Source organism: Capra hircus, chromosome 29, assembly GCF_001704415.2.
Source record: "Capra hircus breed San Clemente chromosome 29, ASM170441v1, whole genome shotgun sequence".
In the NCBI taxonomy this organism is placed as follows: Eukaryota; Metazoa; Chordata; class Mammalia; order Artiodactyla; family Bovidae; genus Capra; species Capra hircus.
In genome coordinates this window covers 24,434,199-24,454,446 of record NC_030836.1, presented here as the reverse complement: position 1 = coordinate 24,454,446, position 20,248 = coordinate 24,434,199, and the positions used below count along the sequence as shown (strand labels likewise).

Genomic DNA, 20,248 nt, shown 5'->3' with positions numbered 1-20,248 from the left:
GTCCATGGGTCAGATACTCATGAACAACCCACAAGGACCATAAACAGTGGCCGTTGGCAGGTTGGCTGAGCCACAAAACTGAGTGTTTCAGATTAGTGTGAGGGAACTGGTCCCCAACCTGGCCTTCATCTACAAATTAATTATCCCATTACTCTGTTCTTTTGTATGTGTTGGCTTTGTGGGTGATATGATAGATTCTAGCGGTACCTCCACAACTGAGGATTTACTGCACTCTTAGAGTATATCAAGGATCTACTGTTTGGCTTTGTTTTGCATTTATGGTCTGCTTCCTCTTGAAGTCTTTGTGGTGTCTAATGAGTTTAAGCATGGGAATATGACAAAAACTGGAGAAGGCAGTGGCAACCCACTCCACTATTCTTGCCTGGAAAATTCCATAGACAGAGGAGCCTGGCGGGCTATATCCATGGAGTCACGAAGAGTCAGACATGATTGAGTGCATACACACACATACACAACACATGCATGACAAAAATACAAAAAGATCCCAGACTTTCTAGAAAAAGCACAGAGGTTCAGTGACAGACTTTCAAGCAGGTGAGCTAATAGGTCTAAATTAGCCTGTATCACTTTGTTTAGTGGGCGTGATATTTGCTTAAAGTCTGCTCTTACTTGGGAAGCTGTCTTTTCCAGAAAGGAAGGACCACACTGTCTCATCACCACTGTTTTGCCCTTTCCCTGGAGCGGGGCCTGGGAGAGAGTAAATACTCAGTCATCACTTTTCCAGGAATGAATGAGGCTGCCAGGTTCCAGTTTGTCCCTGGGTGAAATTCTCCAACAAGTACTGCTCTTCCGCATTCATTTGAGAGGCAGCCATGGGGTCTAGAAGTTGGAATCTAAGTCTGTATCCTTCTCTGTAGATAAATTCAAATTTTTATGCAAAAAAATAATTGACTCTTCTTCACAAACTACTTGTGTAAGGCTTAGGGCTTTTCATGTAGCTTAACAGAGGAGACTTTAACCTGAGAACTTTTTTGGATAGAAAATACTGATTCCAACAGGGTCAAAGTGAATTTTTGCTTCAAGGAGCCCATTTGTAGAGAGGCTACACTGTCATATAATTTAGCAGATCTCAGAATGTCTCACAACCCTAAATGATCTTTCTCTTTCAGAAGATGCCTTGAATGTCTAGTACTCTGCCATTATGGGATTGTATAAACAGCATTTTTAAAGGTCTGTGTAGTGTCAGTTCAGTTCAGTTGCTTAGTCGTGTCTGACTCTTTGCGACCCCATGGACTGCAGCATGCCTGGCTTCCCTGTCCATTACCAACTCCCAGAGCTTGCTCAAGCTCTTGTCCAGTGAGTCAGTGATGCCATCCAACCGTCTCATCCTCTGTCATCCCCTTCTCCTGCCTTCAATTTCCCAGCATCAGAGTCTTTTCCAGTGAGTCAGTTCTTCCCATCAGGTGGCCAAAGTATTGGAGTTCCAGCTTCGGCATCAGACAGATTGAAAACCACAATCAAAGAAAACTAATCAGGCTGATCACGTGGACCACAGCCTTGTTTGACTCAATGAAACTATGAGCCATGCCGTGTAGGGCCACCCAACACGAGCAGGTCATAGTGGAGAGTTCTGACATATGTGGTCCACTGGAGAAGGGAATGGCAAACCCCTTCAGTATTCTTGCCTTGAGAACCCCATGAACAGTATGGGAGGTACCAGACCCTTGACTTATGTCAGTCCATGGACTCAACAGTACTGCTGCGAGACAGTTATTAATATCAGCATTCCTGTGCTACAGATGATGACTTTGAGACTTGACGCAGTTAACAGTTTTCTCAGGTTTTTAAGAGTAGTTTCTCAGGGAACTCGAATCTAGTGCAGAGTTCAAAATCTGTATCAATAGATCCTGTCCCCTAACAATTGTGATGGAATGCAAGTACCTCCAGGAGAGGGGACTGGTGAGAGGATAGTAGCAGGCCCTTCTGTCTTGGGGTAAGCATCTTTCTTAAGAGACAGTTATACATCAGGTGATAGAGAGGAAATCCCAGGAGGAGGAATAGAAAGCAGACCGAATAAACTTGTCTAATTCTCTCTGTTTTGCCAGAGACCAACTCCAGACACGGCACTGGGCATGTATGGTCCGAGCACTGTTGCCAAGGGACAGTCATGTCAGAAGTGACAACACGCTAACAGAAACTGCCAGTTATTGGGCACCTACTGAGTACCACACACACATATCCTCTCGTATAATCACCGCCACCACCCTGTGTGATCGGTGTAACGCCCATTTTACAGATCAGGTCATTGAGGTTAAATTGCTGATGATCGTAATTCAGTAAATGGCAGAATCAGGATTTGAACCCAGATTTGTCTGACCCCAAAGCTTGTGATACCACTCTAATGGCAGAAAGTGAAGAGGAATTAAAGAACCTCTTAACGAAGGTGAAAGAGGGGAGTGAAAAAGCTGGCTCAAAACTCAACATGCAATAAACTAAGATCATGGCATCTGGTCCCATCTCTTCATGGCAAATAGATGGGGGGAAAGTGTAAGCAGTGGCATATTTTATTTTCTTGGGCTCCAAAATCACTGCAGATGGTGACTGGAGCCATGTAAGTAAAAGATGCTTGCTCCTTGGAAGAAAAGCTATAACAAACCTAGATAACATATTAAAAAGCAGAGACATCATTTTGCCGACAAGATCCCTATTGTCAAAACTATGGTTTGTCCAGTGATCGTGCATGGATATAAGAGTTGGTCCATTAAGGCTGAGCACTGAAGAATTGATGCTTTTGAATTGTGGAGCTGGAGAAGACTCTTGAGAGTCCGTTGGACAGCACAGAGATCAAACCAGTCAATCCTAAAGGAAATTAACCCTGAATATTCATTGGAAGGACTGATGCTAAAGCTTAAGCTCCAATACTTTGGCCACCTGATGTGAAGAGCTGACTCATTGGGAAAAACCCTGATGCTGGGAAAGACTGAGGGCAGGAGGAGAAGGGGACGACAGGATGAGATGGCTGGATGGCACCACTGACTCAATGGACATGAGTTTGAGTGATGGGAGTTGGTGATGGACAGGGAGGCCTGGTGTGCTGCAGTCCATGGGGTTGCAAAGAGTGGGACATGACTTGGAGACTGAAAAACAACAACAAAGCCTTTTTTTTTTTTCCTGTAAATATTACTCCTTAAGCCCTCATCACTCTCCTTTTAGCATCTGTGTCAGCTCTTGATGGAGACCTCCACTTGGACTAATCTCTTCTGGGAGTGCTAGGAAGTTAGGGATTGTTACTCTGACATTGTAGCAGAAGAAATGACGTGCAGAATGCCTTCCTGAAGGAATACACACAGAGGCATCCTCTGGGCCTCTCCCATGATATTAACCCCCCAGGGCGCTTTCGCCCTCAGGAGGACCGCTGAGTCTGGAAGCAGACACACTGCGGAGCTCAACTCTAAGCATCTGATTTGGGGCCTCCAGAACAAGGGCTGACTTGGAAAACTTAGCCATGGCGCCCTTTCCAGGCCTCTTTCTTTGTTTCAAGGGAAAAATCAAGAAGTCAGAAAATAACCAGGCAATGAAACAATTCTAGGCAGTTGGAAGCAAAGTGAAAAAAGATAGCTACTGGAGGAATTCGAGATTCTTGTTTTCAATTTTCTTCTCCAGAGAGTTTTTTTTCCGTATCCATGTGGACTTACCCATTTGCTGTAATAGCAGAGAGGCTCCTATAAAATCTTGTTAAAAAGGAATTCTTGACAACATCTTAGAAAGCCCAAGTTATAAATATCTTAAAAGATAAGGAGGATATCATTGCCAAATTAAAGGAAGCAACTGGGCAAGGCATTAAAGCAGCAGAGAAACAGTCTGACAGAAACACTCAAGCCCCAGCCAGCCCTCAAGTCCCACATTCTGAAGCTTTCTCTTTCAAAGCCACCAAGAGAGCTAGAGATGAATTTCTGAAAGCTTTGCAGCTTGAATGGCCAGAGCTGGCACAGCAGGTATGGAGCGCTGTGGCCAAAGATGGCCTTATGTGTCTGCCAAGCATGAAGCAGCATGTGGGGCTTACAAGGGAGATACTCCTGAATGTTTCCCACCTGGGAGAATCAGAAGCATGGGCATACCTCCCTTCTTTCTGGGGTTCCCTTCCAGAATTAGAACTGCTTTGTCTGGGCCCTGCTGCTGTGTCGTGCAGTGGTGTGCAGCCCCAGGACCACGCTGTGGCCTGTGACCATGTGACCATTTGAGGTGGCTGAACACTGACATAGATGGAGAAAAACGTGAGACTGGGCAATCACGCATCAGGTCGTGGCCCCCAGGAATGCAGAGCAAAAAGACACCACTGGTGAGACAGGCATTCAGGAGCACAGTTCCCCGGATACTTTGGGGTCGGGTTTCATGGTTGGATTTCTTTTATTTTTTCCCTTCTATTTTTGTTTTTGGAAACTGGCAAGGGGAAGGAGTGTCAGGAGAGCATGGAGGCCTGGTATATAGGAAACAGACCTCCCCAGTAAATGTGACCACAGGCGCAGCCCTGCTCTTCCCACCCTCCCCATCTCAGTGCCCAGTCCGGATGTCACTGGAGCCCCACCTTGAAGGCACTGTTTGATCCATCCCTGACACAGCACAGCTCATCCATCCTGAAGCTTTCACACCAGCCTGGAAGGGCTTGGCCTGGCTGCTGTTGCCATGGTAATGGAGTGCCAAGGCTTCCCTAAGAGCAAGAAGGATCCTTGCCTTCTCTCCACTTCTGCCTCCGTTCCTGAATGTGGCCCAGTGCTCTGCTTTGGCTCTGGGTCCTCTCTCTCTGCTCTTCTCCATTGCTCCCTGGCCTCTGGCCATTTTGACTCTCTTTTGGTTCCCAGAATGTGCGAGGCTGCATCCTGCATGAGACCTATGATGGGGGTGTTCTTCTCTTCTGCTGTCAGTACTTGGCTCACTCTTACGTCTCAGCTCAAATTTCCCTGCAACAAACGTATCTTGAGTACGTACAGTGCGCCCTATGCTCTTCTGGGTGCTTGGGGTTACATCAGTGAAGAGAACAAAGGCCTTATTTCTGTGGACCAACTTTCTATCTCTTCCTTGAATTCTCACCTGACCCCCCATCCTTCCAGGCTTGATCAAGTCCTTTAGTACATGACAGATGCTATCGGTATTCTGTTTATTTAATGCCAGTTCCCCCTACATTAGACTGTAGATTCTATTCTACAAGGTCAGGAATTATGTCTCTTTAATTCACCACTGTATACCCAGTACCAACACACTGCCTAACACCCTAAAGGTGCTCAGTAGATATGGGTGAAGAAATGGATAAATGGATGGATGAATGGTAATTGTTTTTGTTGACAAGTAGCAGTATCAGGTGTGAGGATCACACATACTTCTGGAAGGAAGTTGTTTGTGCTAAGAGGCTCAGGAAGAAGCTGTATAGAGCTTTTCAAGTCCTTTGAACGTACAGGTTCTTGCTCAGCCTTGTCTGAGCTCCAGGTGTCCCACTACCTAAGCTCTAGGCATTTCATGTTTTGTTTTGTTTTTAATGACCATGATCAAGCCTGACTCGAAAGCAGCATCTGTTTGCCTCCCTTGTCAATTTCACCTTCTCAAGATGGAGACCTCCAAGGGGCTTGGTGAGAAACTGAACTATCAAAACTAGCACCCCATTTACTTGGTCTGCCTGGAACCCGACCTTCCCCTGGGCTGTGGTAGAGATGGTCTTCATCTGGGTTAATCAGTTTCATGCACTTTGCAATCAGCTATGCTGGTATTCAGAGTGAAATGCTACCATGACAACTGCCACAACAGATGGTATTTGATCAGTCTCTAAGCTACAGAGGAGATATACAGCAGTGCTTCTGGGGTTTGCATATTTTACGTTATCACGAGACCCTGTCCGGCCTTAACCATGACTGAAATGTAAAGTTTTCCATTTGTCTGCCAGCCCCCTCCCTTCTCTTTCCAGTTGTTTTCCATTTATTTTGATTTTCCTTGCTCTCTGCCTGGGCTGGATATAGATGTATTTCTGGATGTGAGAGAGCTAGGCTACACCGTACTTGGTCCATGGAAGTTGCCCTGCAGGTCTAATGTTTAGAGACTGTTGAGAAGCTATTCAACTATGGGATGGAGATCCTGGCTTGAGAGTAGGGGGAAAGGCTTAAAATTGCCAGCCTTTCTCTCTTGGATGTTCATGGACCACACAGGGTGGAGGCCACCTATGGCCCCAAAGCAAGGGAAACCCTGGGAAGTGCGTCTTGGTCTCAGTTTGTCCCCTTTTACTGCCCTCTCTTTCATCCGGCTCCTTTCTCCTCCCAGGGTCTCTGGTGTTGTCCCATTTCTCAGCTTCCTGCCTCCACCCTAGCTAGCATTACAAACTCCAGGATCTCGATCCCAGAGCTCTTGGACCCATTTCTAGGGCAACAGCTACAGCAGCCTTCTCACCCAGTGCCCCTCCCCACCCCCTCAGCAACACTGGAATGTCAGACTTTGCACAGATATTTTTTTCAGCTAATTTTGGAAAGCAGTTTATATTGGCCGCTATGTGTTAATGAACAACTTCGGTTCTATTTACATACTTTGCTGGTGAAGAGTCTTTTCCTTCGCTCTGCCTCTCAACTTTAACAGGATCCGCACCCCGCACTAGATGTCTGGATCCCATATGAGCCGTGAGCCTCTCTAAAGATGGGCACCTCATTGTGCTGTGATGGGAACCCCAGGGGCTGCCGCTGGCCAGTCCCCTCCAGGGATGATGTGGTGGGAGTATGCAGTCTCAGTCATACAGGAGGCTGGATTGTTTACCTGAACAGTGTTTATAAGAAAACCTTAAGGTGATTTTGAATCACAAGAGAGCCTGGATCAAAGAAACAGTCTCTCCTTCTGATCTCATTCCAAGTGAAGCGGGAGGTTGGAATCCACATCTGACCTTGCTCCCCAGCCCCTTGCCCTTCCTGGGGTACAGATGAAAAGAGCATGGGTCTCTGCCGCCTTGTCAGGCATGAGTTTTAACCTTAATGGAACATTATTAAAGAATGGATTTGAAACTTGAGGAATGTGTTTTGAACTCCTCCTGTGAGCAGAGAATTCATGGTAGAGGGGGGAAAAAAAATTCAGGGCGCTTGACGGGCTTATGAACCGTCTTTTAAATGATGAACCAAGTTCTTATTTTTAGGTTTTATGTTTTCTGGGAGTGCAGCTCAGCCATCTGGATAGTGTTCCCGTTTCATCTCCTCTTTAGGAGAAAGCATTCCTGGTGCCCTGGGGCCTCCTCTCTTCACCTAATGGAGGGAGATCCCAATGTTTCCCTTGTTTATTAGATGCTCTGATTCTCCTGGAAACGGAGGGGAGTCAGGGTGTGTATGGACCCTAAAGAGGAGGATTGTGTAAATGTGGACTCCTGGACTGGGAGGAGAACTCTGCACCAACACCAGCAAAAGAATGGAGCGTAGTACCTGGCACAGAGCAGACATCGCATCATTACCTTGATTGAATGACTGATTAAAAGAATCATCTCAGATTTCTCACCCTTGGCACTAGCTGACATGTGGGGTTGGATAATTCTTTATTGGGAGAGATCTGTGTTAGTAGCATCTGTAGCCTCTGAACACTAGATGTCAGTTCCCTTCAGGGTTGTGACAACCCCAAATGTGACAAGATGTGGCCAGATGCCCCCCAGTGGTGGGGAGGGTTGCACAAAATCCTCCTTTCCTAGTCTCCTTCACTCAGTGAAAAACTACTGATCAAAATTATGAAATTCGTTGACAGAGTGATAGGACTGTAAAAAAAAAAAGAGAGAGGAAGTATTCTAGGTAACCCACGTATATTATTCCTCCCCTTAACAGAGTTTAACATTTAAAAAGAAAACCCATGGATCAATTGAAATCTACCAAGGCTAGCCTTGCAAAAAGAAATCACCGTGGACTTAAAATGATGACACGTGTCGAATGCTCCATACACATGCTCCTTGGAGGGAAGTTCTGTAGGATTGCCATGTTGCAGTAAGCAGAGCTTTTCCTGACTGTCTTGGTGGGTGTCCTTTTTCGTGTGTTCAGTGTCGCACTGCCACAGTATTGGTGAAAAAAACTTAAACCTACCCATCTCAGTCCACCCACGTGACACCTCCCAGGATAAATAACAAATACACTTTTTTATTTTGCATCATCAGGTTCAGGGGTGGTCAGCCTTTTCTGCTGCTCATTTTCCGCGGGGGCATGATTGCCAAAGCCTCCTTTCTGAGCTGTGCACCACGAGATATTAAAAGAAGTAGGTTTGGGTCCTGTATAGCACAGGGAACTGTATTCAGTGTTCCTGTGATAAACTATCAGGGAAAGAATATGGAAAAGAATGTATGTATAGCTAAATCATTTTGCTGTACAGATCAACACAACTTTGTAAATCAACTATACCTCAATAAAATTAATTTAACATTTAAAAAATAAACACACCCAAGAAAGTGGATAGGATTATAGGAAGAGACAAGTGGTAGCAGGAAGGTTTTATAATTTTACCATGATTTCAATATTAATACCTTTGTATGGAGGCAAAAAATCCTTTTGAGTGGTTTTGACCTGTTCCCACTGTGTGCAATAGCATGAATTCTCAAAAGCAGGGTTTTATAATAGAGTGCAGTCACATCTAGAGAGAGGATTTTTATTACACTTCTGCATGGAAGCTGGCTGCTCTAAACACCTTGCACAGGATCCTCCCAGCCATTCTCTTCCTTCTTTGACCGCCTCCTTCCCCCCGACTTCCCTCCACGATGGTGGCACCTGAATTGTCACTGTCGGTCATCCTGCACTGGAAAGAAGAAAGGAGCGCTCTCATTTTTCCTCCCGCTTTGTAAGATACGACTTTCTGCCATGGTGGCAGGCAAAACCCATAGCATCAGCATTTATTTTATCTGTGGGAAATTGCATTCTACCCCTTTTCCTAGAGATGAAAGAATGCCTCCCACATGAAGACCCTGGAAGCTGGGAAAGAGACGGGAACCTGAGCTTTAAAAAAAAAAAAAAAGCAAGGGTGGAACAGATTCTTTTTCAGTGGATGCAGTTTTATTCAGGTGTCCCCAAGCTTAACATGTTTAGAAGCTGCGAAGACTGACAGCAGAGAATGCCAGACATCAGGGGAGGGTGGACGTGAACTTTAAGAAGACTGCCTTGGAGCCAGACTGTACTCAAATGAGAGCTCGTAAAATGGAGACACTTTACTCTATGGCTAAGAAGGAGCCATCAGGATGTTGCTTGGGGGAGGAGAGGAGAATGGTCACAAGCACACTGTGATAGTCATTTATGGATTCAGAACAAACCCCTTGGGTCAAATACTGGTTTGAGCTCATAAGCATGTGGCTGGAGCCTGGAAAGTCGGGCAGGAGCGGGGGGTTGTAGAGGTAAGGAAGACGTGAAATGCAAACTCTGTGAAATCCAAAGTTCCCTCCGTCAAGTCCAAAGCAATTTCTTTTATTTATGGTTACCACTGACATGAATCAAGCCTGAACATTTTCCTGTAGACCTAAAAGTAATTAACCCTGACAACTGAAGTCAAATTAGACCTTTGGGAATGACCTAATTGCTCTTTCCTGTGGAGGGGGGGCCGGGGGGGGGACGCGGGCTTGCCCTTGGCCGTGGCATCCACCCTGGAAAGCCTGGAAGGCCTCCCAGACTCTGGTGGGGTCGGGTCCCTTCTTGCCACAGAAGACACACAGGACAGAGAGGCTGGGTGAGCTGGCAGCTCTCCTCGGTCCTCTGAGATGCCTGCCATCCTGAGAATTTTGTGAGTCAACACTACCCAGATTCCTGCTGAAATTCCCATTCACTCTTTTTATATTTGACTGCTCGCCTCCTCAGGGGCTTGGAAACCTCTCCCAGCTGCTGGTGGGGGGGGGGGGGGTGGGTCTCCTAACCTCATCCCCACCTCCAGGTTTCTGGCAGCTGCTCCAGCGTTCAGGATAGCGCTGGTGACAGTGATCCACACGAGAGCTCCGATTTCACCCTGGTTATTTTTGGCAGCCGTGAGCAATCCAAGGCCTCGACTCTTGGCACTGTGTGTGGTTAGGATATTAGGTAACCTTTTCCTGTGCAAGTACAGACAAAGAGTCCTGACCTGCATCCATCCATCCATCTGTCCATTCGGCATTTTCATGTCACTTCTTTTCCTCTTCGAGAAACTTAGCAAATGCACAATGAACCCTCTGTTCTGACATAGCCTCTTGTTCCTAATAAGAGATGGCTCTGGAGAAGGCTAAATATTTATTGAGTGTATATTGTTGTTTTTTCTTTCCTCCTAGATTGAAAACATAGATGCCTGTTTGAATTTCCTGGCAGCTAAGGGAATAAACATCCAGGGACTCTCTGCAGAAGGTGAGTCAGCACCTGTCATGAAGTTGCCCTTTCACTGTTTGAAATGCCCAGCTGTTACTTATTGATGACATTTATAGCGTTAAGCCAGTGGGTCCTGGTAGGCTCTTCGAGTCTTGTTTCTCTCTGGTTTTGAGACTGCTCAATGCTTGTCTACGCTTGAGGATGCCAGTTTTTTTGACAACCTGAAGAATCACTCCAAGAGTGCCGGTCCAACCATGCCAGCCTTGTCCGCCTGGCACAGAGGGAGCAGCAAAGACGGAGCCGGTTCTCTCTGAGAAGGGTTTCATCACACAATGCCGATTTGATTCACATGACCGGCGAGTCAGTTAATTATCAAGCCAGGCCTTATCTGTGGGAGAGAGAACACTTAACCACAGAACATATTTAAATCGTACAAGTTCCCAGGGAAAAATGCCTAATCCTTATCTCTTACTTTTATTAGAAGAAGCAGCACTTTTCCTAGCTCCAAAAAAAAAAGCACGTGATTTATTAATGAGATGCTCCATTCTGACATCCTGATTAGTTTTTAATTAACTCCAATTTGGTGGCTAATTAACACATTAGTGTTTGCTGGTGGTTTGCTGTTCAATTAAGTGTTGGTCTGGAGATGGCTGGTCTGAATTCTTAGCCTCCTCAGGCAACATCTCATTGTGGAACCTCGCTGTCTCTCTCTCTCTCTCTGTGTCTCCTATTTGTAAATACAAGCAGCTGCCAGCTCCAAGGCTGCCACAGGCCCCGGCATCCTCCCAGACTCATTAGGCTGCACCTGCCTCCAGTTTTCCCAGAACAGGTAGAGCTGTGTGGGCTTCAGGTGACACCACCCTAGCATGCTTGTGGTTCGCAAAGTTGCCTGTTAGCGTCGACTCTGGTGGTTAGGGTGGGGAGGCGGGGAGCGCTGAGGAAAGACACAGCCCCGCGGAGCAGGTAAGTTTGCAAACATGAACCTTTTGGGCCCTGTTCCTTACCTTTGCCCTGCTGCGTGCTGAAAGCTTGGTTGTCCTGGCTGGGTTTCTGCACTGTAGTCTCTCTCGATTTTGGAGGTGGGCGGCCACTATTGGTGTCTTATGTCTCTGATCGCAATTCCCCAAGTGGGACCTCTAATAGGCTGGGGCTGTCCCGGGTCAGACACAGTCACACTGCTTCCAGAAGTCTCTGAGTGAGCTCTTGGTGATCAGCCTTCATCTCAGCTCAGAGAGAAGGGTCCACAGAGGATTGCTTGGTCTGGGCTGTGGGCCCTCCTCCACCGGGGATGAGACCTGGGCTGAATGTCATGGGGCATACACCTTGCTGGGGCGTGGAGGGTTGTTGGTGGTATTTCCATGGAGGCAGAGAGAGATGCAAATTTCTGTTCCAAGGAGCACATGACTTCTTTCTGGAAGAGAGTGCTGGTGTAGGTGGCGGGCCCACATTCCTTCCAGTTCCTGGGCATGATTAGATCCCAGGAGTGTGCCCTCACAGCAGAGCATCAGCAGGGGCTTCTACAAGTTATGCATAGCAGAAGGAGCTCCAGGGGATGTAGACCGTAGGCCAGCTTCATCTCATGTGGTCTGAAGGTGACCCTAGCCACCCTGCCATCCATCTACCCATTGTCCTGCCTTCTGCCTGCCCTGTCTCTCCCCTGCCCCCACCTGCCCCATCTTCTGTATACCTTAAGGCGTAGAGAGTCTCCTCAACAAATGTTTGTTGAATGAATAAGTAAGGTGGCTTAGTGAAAAGTCCGCCTGCCAGTGCAGGAGATGCAAGAGACCTGGGTCCGATCCCTGGTCAGGAAGATCCCCTGGAGGAGGAAGAAATGATAATCCCCTCCAGGATTCTTGCTTGGAAAGTTCCACGGACAGAGGAGCCTGGTGAGCTGCAGTCCGTGGAATCGCAGGAGAGTCAGATACGACTGAGCGGGCACGCACGTGCCTTGAAGGCTTTCATCTGCATTGGCCCCAGCTCTCACAACAGGCAATGGAATTTACAATAGACCGAGTTACAGATGAGGAAATTTTGCCTTAATGAAGTTGTGAACCCTATAGTGAGTGAGTGGCAGGGCAAGGTGTTGAACCCAAGTGATTTCAGAGCTCATGTTCGTGGTGTCTGGGGACAGCAGATGGATAAAATCCAAGCATGCCAGGTACAGGTGAAAGAAGTCGAAACAGATGTAGAACCTTTGTCCTAGTGGACGCTGTCTCAGAAGATGCTGGGCCACTCCCAAAGGCACATCCTGCAGAGGGACAAGCCCTGGCCCCTGGTCAGTGGGATTTGGCCCCTGTGAGTCCCTGAGCAGAGAAGAACAGACTGGAACCAGGGGGTTGAGAATCAGTCACTGGGGTATAACCATGAAGTGAGGTTTTCAGAAACTGCCCCCACCTGCGCTATGCTAACCCCCATCTTTCCTGCTGGGTTGAGGCTCACTTAGTATCTGGGCCAGAACCTATTTCTCTTTAGTCTTGCACAGTTATTAGGAGATGCAAGAGACATGGGTTCCATCCCTGGGTTGGGAAGATCCCTTGGAGGAGGAAATGGCAACCCCCTCCATTATTCCTGTATGGAAAACTCCATGGACAGAGGAGCCTGGTGAGCCTCAGTCCATGGAGTTGCGAAAGATTCAGACACAGCCTAGCAGGCACACCTGCACGCATGTGCTTTTAAGGCTTTACGTCATAAATTTAAGAATAGATTTATGTCAATATCTAAGACTCAGTCTTGTTCATTTTTAAACTTCAATCTCAAAGCCTTTTCCTGGTGTCCCCCAGAGCAGGTGGCTTTGGAAGACTGAAGGGGGCTGGGGCATGATGCCTTCCCTTCTCTCCCCTTGTCCCTGTGCCTGAGCGGCCAGGGTCGGGGCCAGAGCAGAGCAGCAGAGTTCTGCCAGTGGCGAAGTTGCTGTCATTCTCTTGGGCAACTGTCATTGCCTCTGTCCCAGGTGGTGGTCTCTGTGTGCCCAGCCGACCGGGCACTCGATCCCACGCTGCTTCTGGGCTCTGGTGGTCTGGTGGGAGGTTTGACCAGCTCTTCCAGCTCACCCCCAGCTGGTAGCATTCACCCCCCTTCCCCCTGATTAGGACTCTCTCTGTCCCTGCACTGAGGCAGGCCCGGTAAGGCCGTAGACCTCAGCCTCGTGGTCCCTGCATCACCCACCATAGAGCCGCAGGAATGGGTGGGCTCTGTCCTCCGCCTGTAGCGATGGAACAGACCTCCTGGCACCTGGATGTCCCCACCTTATGGGCTCTCTCCAGCTGTTTCCAGCTTAGGAGGCCTGCAGGCAGCTCTGCCGAGTCTAGTCTAAGCAGGTGTCAGGGGCCCTGGGGTGCCAGCACTGCCACTCGGAGGAAATTTTCTTGGGGCCTCCACTCTGTTGACTTGAAGAGGTGCACGGACCCCACCTTCTTGCTCCTTGGGTAAGGGGGGGGGGTACCCTGTCTCAGATCATCAGTCACGACCACCGTTGCTCACCCTCAGTGCCAGTCTCTCATCTGAATCTTCTCCTGATTTGGGGTTGGGTGGGTCGAAGTGGGTGATACTGGTCTTTGATGGTAAGACTGATTCTGGACTAGGACAGTCTTGTGGGGGTGGGGGAGTGGGTGACTGGCCCCAAGTTTTGTCAGTTCCTTGAACTTACAGATCAAGAGTACTGAGAGCATTTTATCCTCAAATGAGTCTTAGTCACAATTTCAGGGTTATAGGAAATACCTCCATTTGACATACTGTTCAATTATAGGAAAGGAAATATACTGAGAACCCACCATGTGTCATCACTGGGCTGAGAGCTGTATACAAGTTTTACCTGATTTAATCCCCCAGCAACCTTCTGAGGTCAGTATTATATTACCCCATCTTACAGATGAGGAAACTGAGGCCCAAAGAGAATGTTACATGTAGCAAAAGGGAGGCCCGCAGGTAGGCATTGCTCGAGCTACTCACAGCTGTTGGTTTAAAGGCCTGGTGTTTTCTACTGCTCACCACTACCCACACTTCCAACCACCTGCATTATGACTAGAAAATCATTATAGTGTTTAAAGAATAATGTCATGTTAATGCTTTGTGTTTTGCTTTTGAAGATGATTGAGCACCCCAAGGTTCCTCCTCTGATTGAAAAAAAAGAAAAAATCAGTGGTTGGAAAGCCCCACAGGCACATTGCCACCCTTTCCCAGTGACTTAAGCAGGTTTGGAGCCCGGGGGGGTGTATGTACCTGTCCTTGAAGCGTTTGAGCAGCTCAGGGCCCTGCCCTGACCTGCCTGTGAGAGAGCCACAGGGAACCTTCGTTCCAGGGCAAGACAGCCAAAGCCTGTGAGCTGGGGCTGCAGGCCAAGGTGAGCCCTGCGGAGACGCTGCTAGTTCGCAGCTTCTTGCACCTCCTTGGTGTTTCCAAAGGCTGGACCCATCCACTTGCTCCTGGAGACTGGCCAGAGTCCTGTGAGCCTGGGCCTCACCCTGCCTCGGGTGATGGTCTAGATCCCTTCAGCCCCTTTCCCACCACACTTCTCTCACCACCATCTGTAAACCTGTCCCTGGGAGGAAGGCCTCTATCTCTGGGAGTGGTTTTTTTTTTTTTTCTGTTACATTGAGAACTCTTTGGATTTATTCTCGTAACAACTTTTATATATAACATGCAACAGTGTTAATTATCTTATCATGTTGTACATTACATGCCTAGTTCTTATTTATCTTAAAACTGGAAGTTGGTACATTATTGAGTGCCTTCATCCAGTTCCCCCATTCCCCACCTTTGGTAACCACAAATCTAATCTCCTTTTTCTAATAAAAACAATTGTTCACTGATTAAAGACAAAGTTTATCTTCAGAGTTCATAAACAGATCCTAAAAACTCAATAGAAAAGTAGTTATATCAATACAACAAGTTATTCTCTGAAGAGGAAATGCAAATGGCCGTTAAACATAGGAAGAAGTGCTTCAGCCCACTAACATTCTGAAAACTGCTTAAAATAACCTGATACACACACTTTCATGCATCAGATGATTAAAAATTGAAAGATCTGATAATATCAAGTGATTGAGAGGTAGGTACTCTTATAAACTTTCCTTGTGGGAATACAGTTTAGACTATTCATCTGCATGATCAGATTCCATTAAAATCTGAACTATTTGTTACTCATTTATTCCACTTTTCCGTATCTCTCTTTGAGATTATACCTGGGAGTTTTGAGAAGACCTGGCATTTGTGCTGCCTGGCCCTAAGCCCATTCTCCCAGGATGGGGAAGCAGAGGTCGGGAGGGGAAGGCTTTTCTTATTCAGCACACATTTGCCGGGCATATCCTGTATACCAGACGCAGTGCTAGGCACCAGGGTACACGGAGAGTCATGTCAGTCGTACAAAACCAGCTTCAATTCCAATTAATAAGAGAGTTGTGCTGGTGGGATGTACAGGATCCAGTCAGTGGTACCCAAAGAAAGGTAACAGTCAGCTCTACCTGGGACCGTCACGGGGCTTCACAGAGACAGTGATGCTTCCCTTGGGTTTTACAAGATGAGTAGGCTTTCACCAATCAGAAAGGGAAGGTGAAGGGAAATTTAGATAGATATTCAGTTCAGTTCATTCGCTCAGTTGTGTCTGACTCTTTGCAACCCCATGAATTGCAGCACGCCAGGCCTCCCTGTCCATCACCATCTCCCGGAGTTCACTCAAACTCACGTCCATCAAGTCGGTGATGCCATCCAGCCATCTCATCCTCTGTCGTCCTCTTCTCCTCCTGCCCCCATTCCCTCCCAGCATCAGAGTCTTTTCCAATGAGTCAACTCTTCGCATGAGTGGCCAAAGTACTGGAGTTTCAGCTTTAGCATCATTCCTTCCAAAGAAATCCTAGGGCTGATCTCCTTCAGAATGGACTGGTTGAATGTCCTTGCAGTCCAAGGGACTCTCAAGAGTCTTCTCCAACACCACAGTTCAAAAGCATCAATTCTTCAGCACTCAGCTTTCTTCACAGTCCAACTCTCACATCCATACATGACCACAGGAAAAACCATAGCCTTGACTAGATGGACTTTGTTGGCAAAGTAATGTCTCTACTTTTGAATATGCTATCTAGGTTGGTCATAACCTTTCTTCCAAGAAGTAAGCGTCTTAATTTCATGGCTGCAATCACCATCTGCAGTGATTTTTGGAGCCCCCAGAAATAAAGTCTGACACTGTTTCCACTGTTTCCCCATCTATTTGCCATGAAGTGATGGGACCGGATGCCATGATCTTTGTTTTCTGAATGTTGAGCTTTAAGCCAACTTTTTCACTCTCCTCTTTCACTTTTATCAAGAGGCTTTTTAGTTCTCTTCCCTTTCTGCCATAAGGGTGGTGTCATCTGCATATCTGAGGTTATTGATATTTCTCCGGGCAATCTTGATTCCAGATAGATATTAGGGCATAGTAATGTGATGGGCACAGAGGACTTGCTTTTTATCAGTCTTGCAGGTTGCAGGCAGGATGATGCTTCCAGGTGCCTCTGACAAGGAGTATAGGCGTTTGGCGTGAAATTGATCCCTGGGTCAAGAAGATCCCCTGAAGGGAAGGGAAGATCGCCCCTGAAAGGAATCTTTTCCAGGCAGCACAAATCCCAGGTTCCTGACTTGATTAGTTCAAACCTGGGTTTGTGGCCCTGATAGCCAGAGACCTGCTGCCGAGCTCTCCTCCTCTCATTTGGAGCCAGAAAACAGGAGGTCTTTCTGGACCCTTTGGGTAAAAGTGGCAGGCGGATTGTCCCCATTGTCCTCCTTTGGGGTCTCCGGAGTTCTGCGGTGAGGGGAACCGTTTCTGTCCCTTGCCAGCAGGGGACGCTGTGGGCTCTACTCCCACCGCCTCATCCACTCCCCGTGTGGGCTCTGATGGGCTTGATGAACAGAAGGGCTGCTGCAGTGGGGTTACATAGACGGCACAGATAGGATTCACAGCCCCAAATCAGCTAGGTGACCTTACACCATGGCTTAAGGGGACTGAATAGGAATCCTGAGTCTACAGTCTAGGCAGCCTTCCCTACAAAGCAGCTTTCTTTGTATTAGATTATTCCAATGCTTGTGCCTAAGTAAATCAGACTTGAGGTCTCTTTTAAATCATGTTGAAAGAAAATAAATCTATTCTTCTCCCATCTTGCCCAACATGCCCTACAGCATCTATGCAGATTAGGAGCAGTGAGTGGGAGTGGAGATCAGTCAGAACCCAAGGAGACTGAGTCAAGGCAATTCTGAATTCTAGTGGGAATTGGCCTTTGGTCTGTATAGTTTATTCTCCCGTTTAGGTGCAGGTGCCCGTAGGAGAGAAGACAGAGCAGGGCTTTCGTCCTGGTTTCGATGCCCCGCTAGCTTGTGTCTCCTTAGACAAGCCCTCTCTCTGTCTCTCTCTCTCTCTCTGTAGGCAAGAATGCTGGAATGGGGTGCCTTTCCCTTCTCCAGGGGCTCTTCTTGACCTAGGATTTGAGCCCAGGTCTCACACATTGCAGGCAGATTCTTTACCATCTAAGCCACCGGGGAAGCCCATCTCTCTCTAGGTCTTTTTTTTTTTTTTCCTTTCTTAAGATCAAGAGTGTGAGGATAGTTGATCAGAAATAAAATGATGCCTTTTTTCCCAAAGCCTTAGGAAATGTCATAGGGGGAACATTTTTGTGGGCTGGTGGATTTTGTTTTTAGAGAGCCTGTGTAGCCAGCTCACCAGGCCTTGTGGCACACAGACAAATACCATTTGGAAATAAGAAAAGAACACAATTCTAGCTATTTTGGATACTGTCTGATAAGACCACCCGTGGCATGAACTGTGTGTCTCTTAACCCCAAACAGAGCATTCACTGTGCTTGAGTCCTGTGTTCTGAAATGGATAACACGTGGCTATCCATATAACCGGATAATGCCTAGCAATATAAAGAAACAAACTAATGATAGCGTTCTGACCCAGGTGAACCTTAAAAACATGCTCCATGGAAGAACGAAAGTGTAGTTGCTCAGTCATGTCCAACTCTTTTCAACCCTATGGACTGTAGCCCGCCAGGCTCCTCTGTCCATGGAATTCTCCAGGCAAGAATACTGGAGTGGGTTGCCATGCCCTTCTCCAGGGGATCTTCCCGACCGAGGAATTGAACCCAGGTCTCCTGCATTCTTCCATGGCAGAAGCCAGATGCAAAAGACTGCAGGTCACATGATTCCGCTTACAGGAAATTGGCCCAGAATAGGCCAATCAGTGAAAACAAGATTAGAATTTGCCTGAGGGGATGGGTTTGGGACTTGATTACAGATGAGCCCTTTTCAGGGTGATGGATCGTCTAAAACTAGAGTTTACTAAATTTACTAACGATCATTATACATTGATTTTGTGGTTGTAAATTGTACCTCAGTAGAGCTGATTTCTTTTTTAAAAAGAGATGATCATGGTTGGCTTTCTTCTTGAGGCCTGTGACTGTCTTGAGGGGACATGCAGGAAGGAGGGACAGCTCCTTAGGCTTCTTGTAGGTGAAGAGCCCTGTGCTCTCCAAAGGCAGCAGGTACAAGGAAGTGCAAAGACAGGCTTTTATTTTCTCATTTAATCCTGCTAATCTCCATAGCATCCCTATGGGGAGGGTGTGGCACACGTTTAAATGAAGGAAATGAGGCTCAGAGAGGTTAACTCTTGGAAAAACTTTGAAGTCTTCAAATGATGGACTTGAGAAATGCAAACCCCGGTCTTTGTGGCTCTAACGATCAGTGATCCATATAGTAAAAATGTTTCTTCCTAAGAAACAGTGTATTCATGGGAGCACTGGGCCCTTTCACAAATAAAAAGAGGTTTTCGGGAAGAATAGAACAGTTCTGAGCAATAAATCACTGAACGTCACAGGGAGAGACTATGACAAAGCCGGCTCCATTCATCTGCCCCGGGCTGGGCAGGTAGATTGTGAGGGAGCAGATGTGGACATACTTACGTTTTGCAGGAGCAACCCCTGATCCTCTGGCTTTGCTGTGGAATTGTTAGTTCCCCCTGTCTTTGTTTTTCATGCGTGGTTTTTAAAAAAAATGTATTATGGAATATTTGACACATTCTATAATAAAAGAATACTTTTATTATAGAAGGAGAATAAAGAATATTTCTGTGCCCGTGAGCTAACTTAATAAGTAAAACACTATCCACTATCTGGCGTGCTTCTAAATTCATGCTGTGGGATGGGGATGTAAGTAAGCCAAGTTATACCATGTTGGGTGACTGAATGAGATCATGTATGTGAAAAGCTTCACTGGTATATGCTGATTAGTAATAGCTCTATAAAAGACACTGAAATCTTACATAGATTTCATCTGGCATGATTATAGCTCTATTTTCATCATCCAGGGAATTCTGTTTTTAGAGGATATTGTTTTCCCGTGTTCCTTAAGAGGTCCTGCCCTGCCTGCCAGTCCTTGATTCTGGCCCTGCCCCCTGTCATTGTCCAGCTGAGTTAACCAGGGGGACATCACCTTACCCTCCACCTTCCCACGAGGAAAATGCCCATTTTCAAGAAGAACATGGAGACTCAGAGGTTGCATCTTACAAAACCTCAGTCTGTAGACTGAATCATGCCATCCAGACCTCACATCCTGTGACATTGGTGTCCTTGTCAAAACATTTAGAAGCAGCAGCAGAACAGGCCGCGGACGTGTTCTGCTTTGGTTTCCTTAGGATGGAGAAGGAAGCAGGGGTGAAGGGTTAAAGCTGAGCAGACCCAAAGAAACGGGGTGGGGGTGGGGGGTTCCACATTTGGGGAACTTTCTGTGCTCCCTGCGTTCCACACAGTGGTTTATAAGCATCTTGGCTTGTCCAGGGGAGCCCTGGCTTATACCTGTTGTCCTAATGTAATTAAGAATGTCTCCCTCTCAAAAATGCCATATGGTAAGATGTCACTTAGTAAAGAAAAAAAACCCATGATTTTTAAAAACAAAAGGGACATGTTATATTGTTATATACTGATTCTAAGTCAGCCATTTTATTATTTTTTAAATTTTTAATTGGAAGA

The 20,248-nt window shown here is 46.8% G+C and overlaps 1 protein-coding gene across 6 annotated transcripts in view; it reads left to right on the top strand.

Annotated features, from left to right (window-relative positions):
- Positions 1-20,248, top strand: part of NAV2 (neuron navigator 2) — a 427,183-nt gene that overhangs the window by 162,974 nt on the left and 243,961 nt on the right. For all 6 annotated transcript variants that reach the window (XM_018043153.1, XM_018043157.1, XM_018043158.1 and 3 more), the window contains exon 4: positions 10,229-10,301. In XM_018043153.1, coding sequence (XP_017898642.1) covers positions 10,229-10,301 — 73 coding nt within the window. The remainder of the gene's footprint in view (positions 1-10,228; positions 10,302-20,248) is intronic.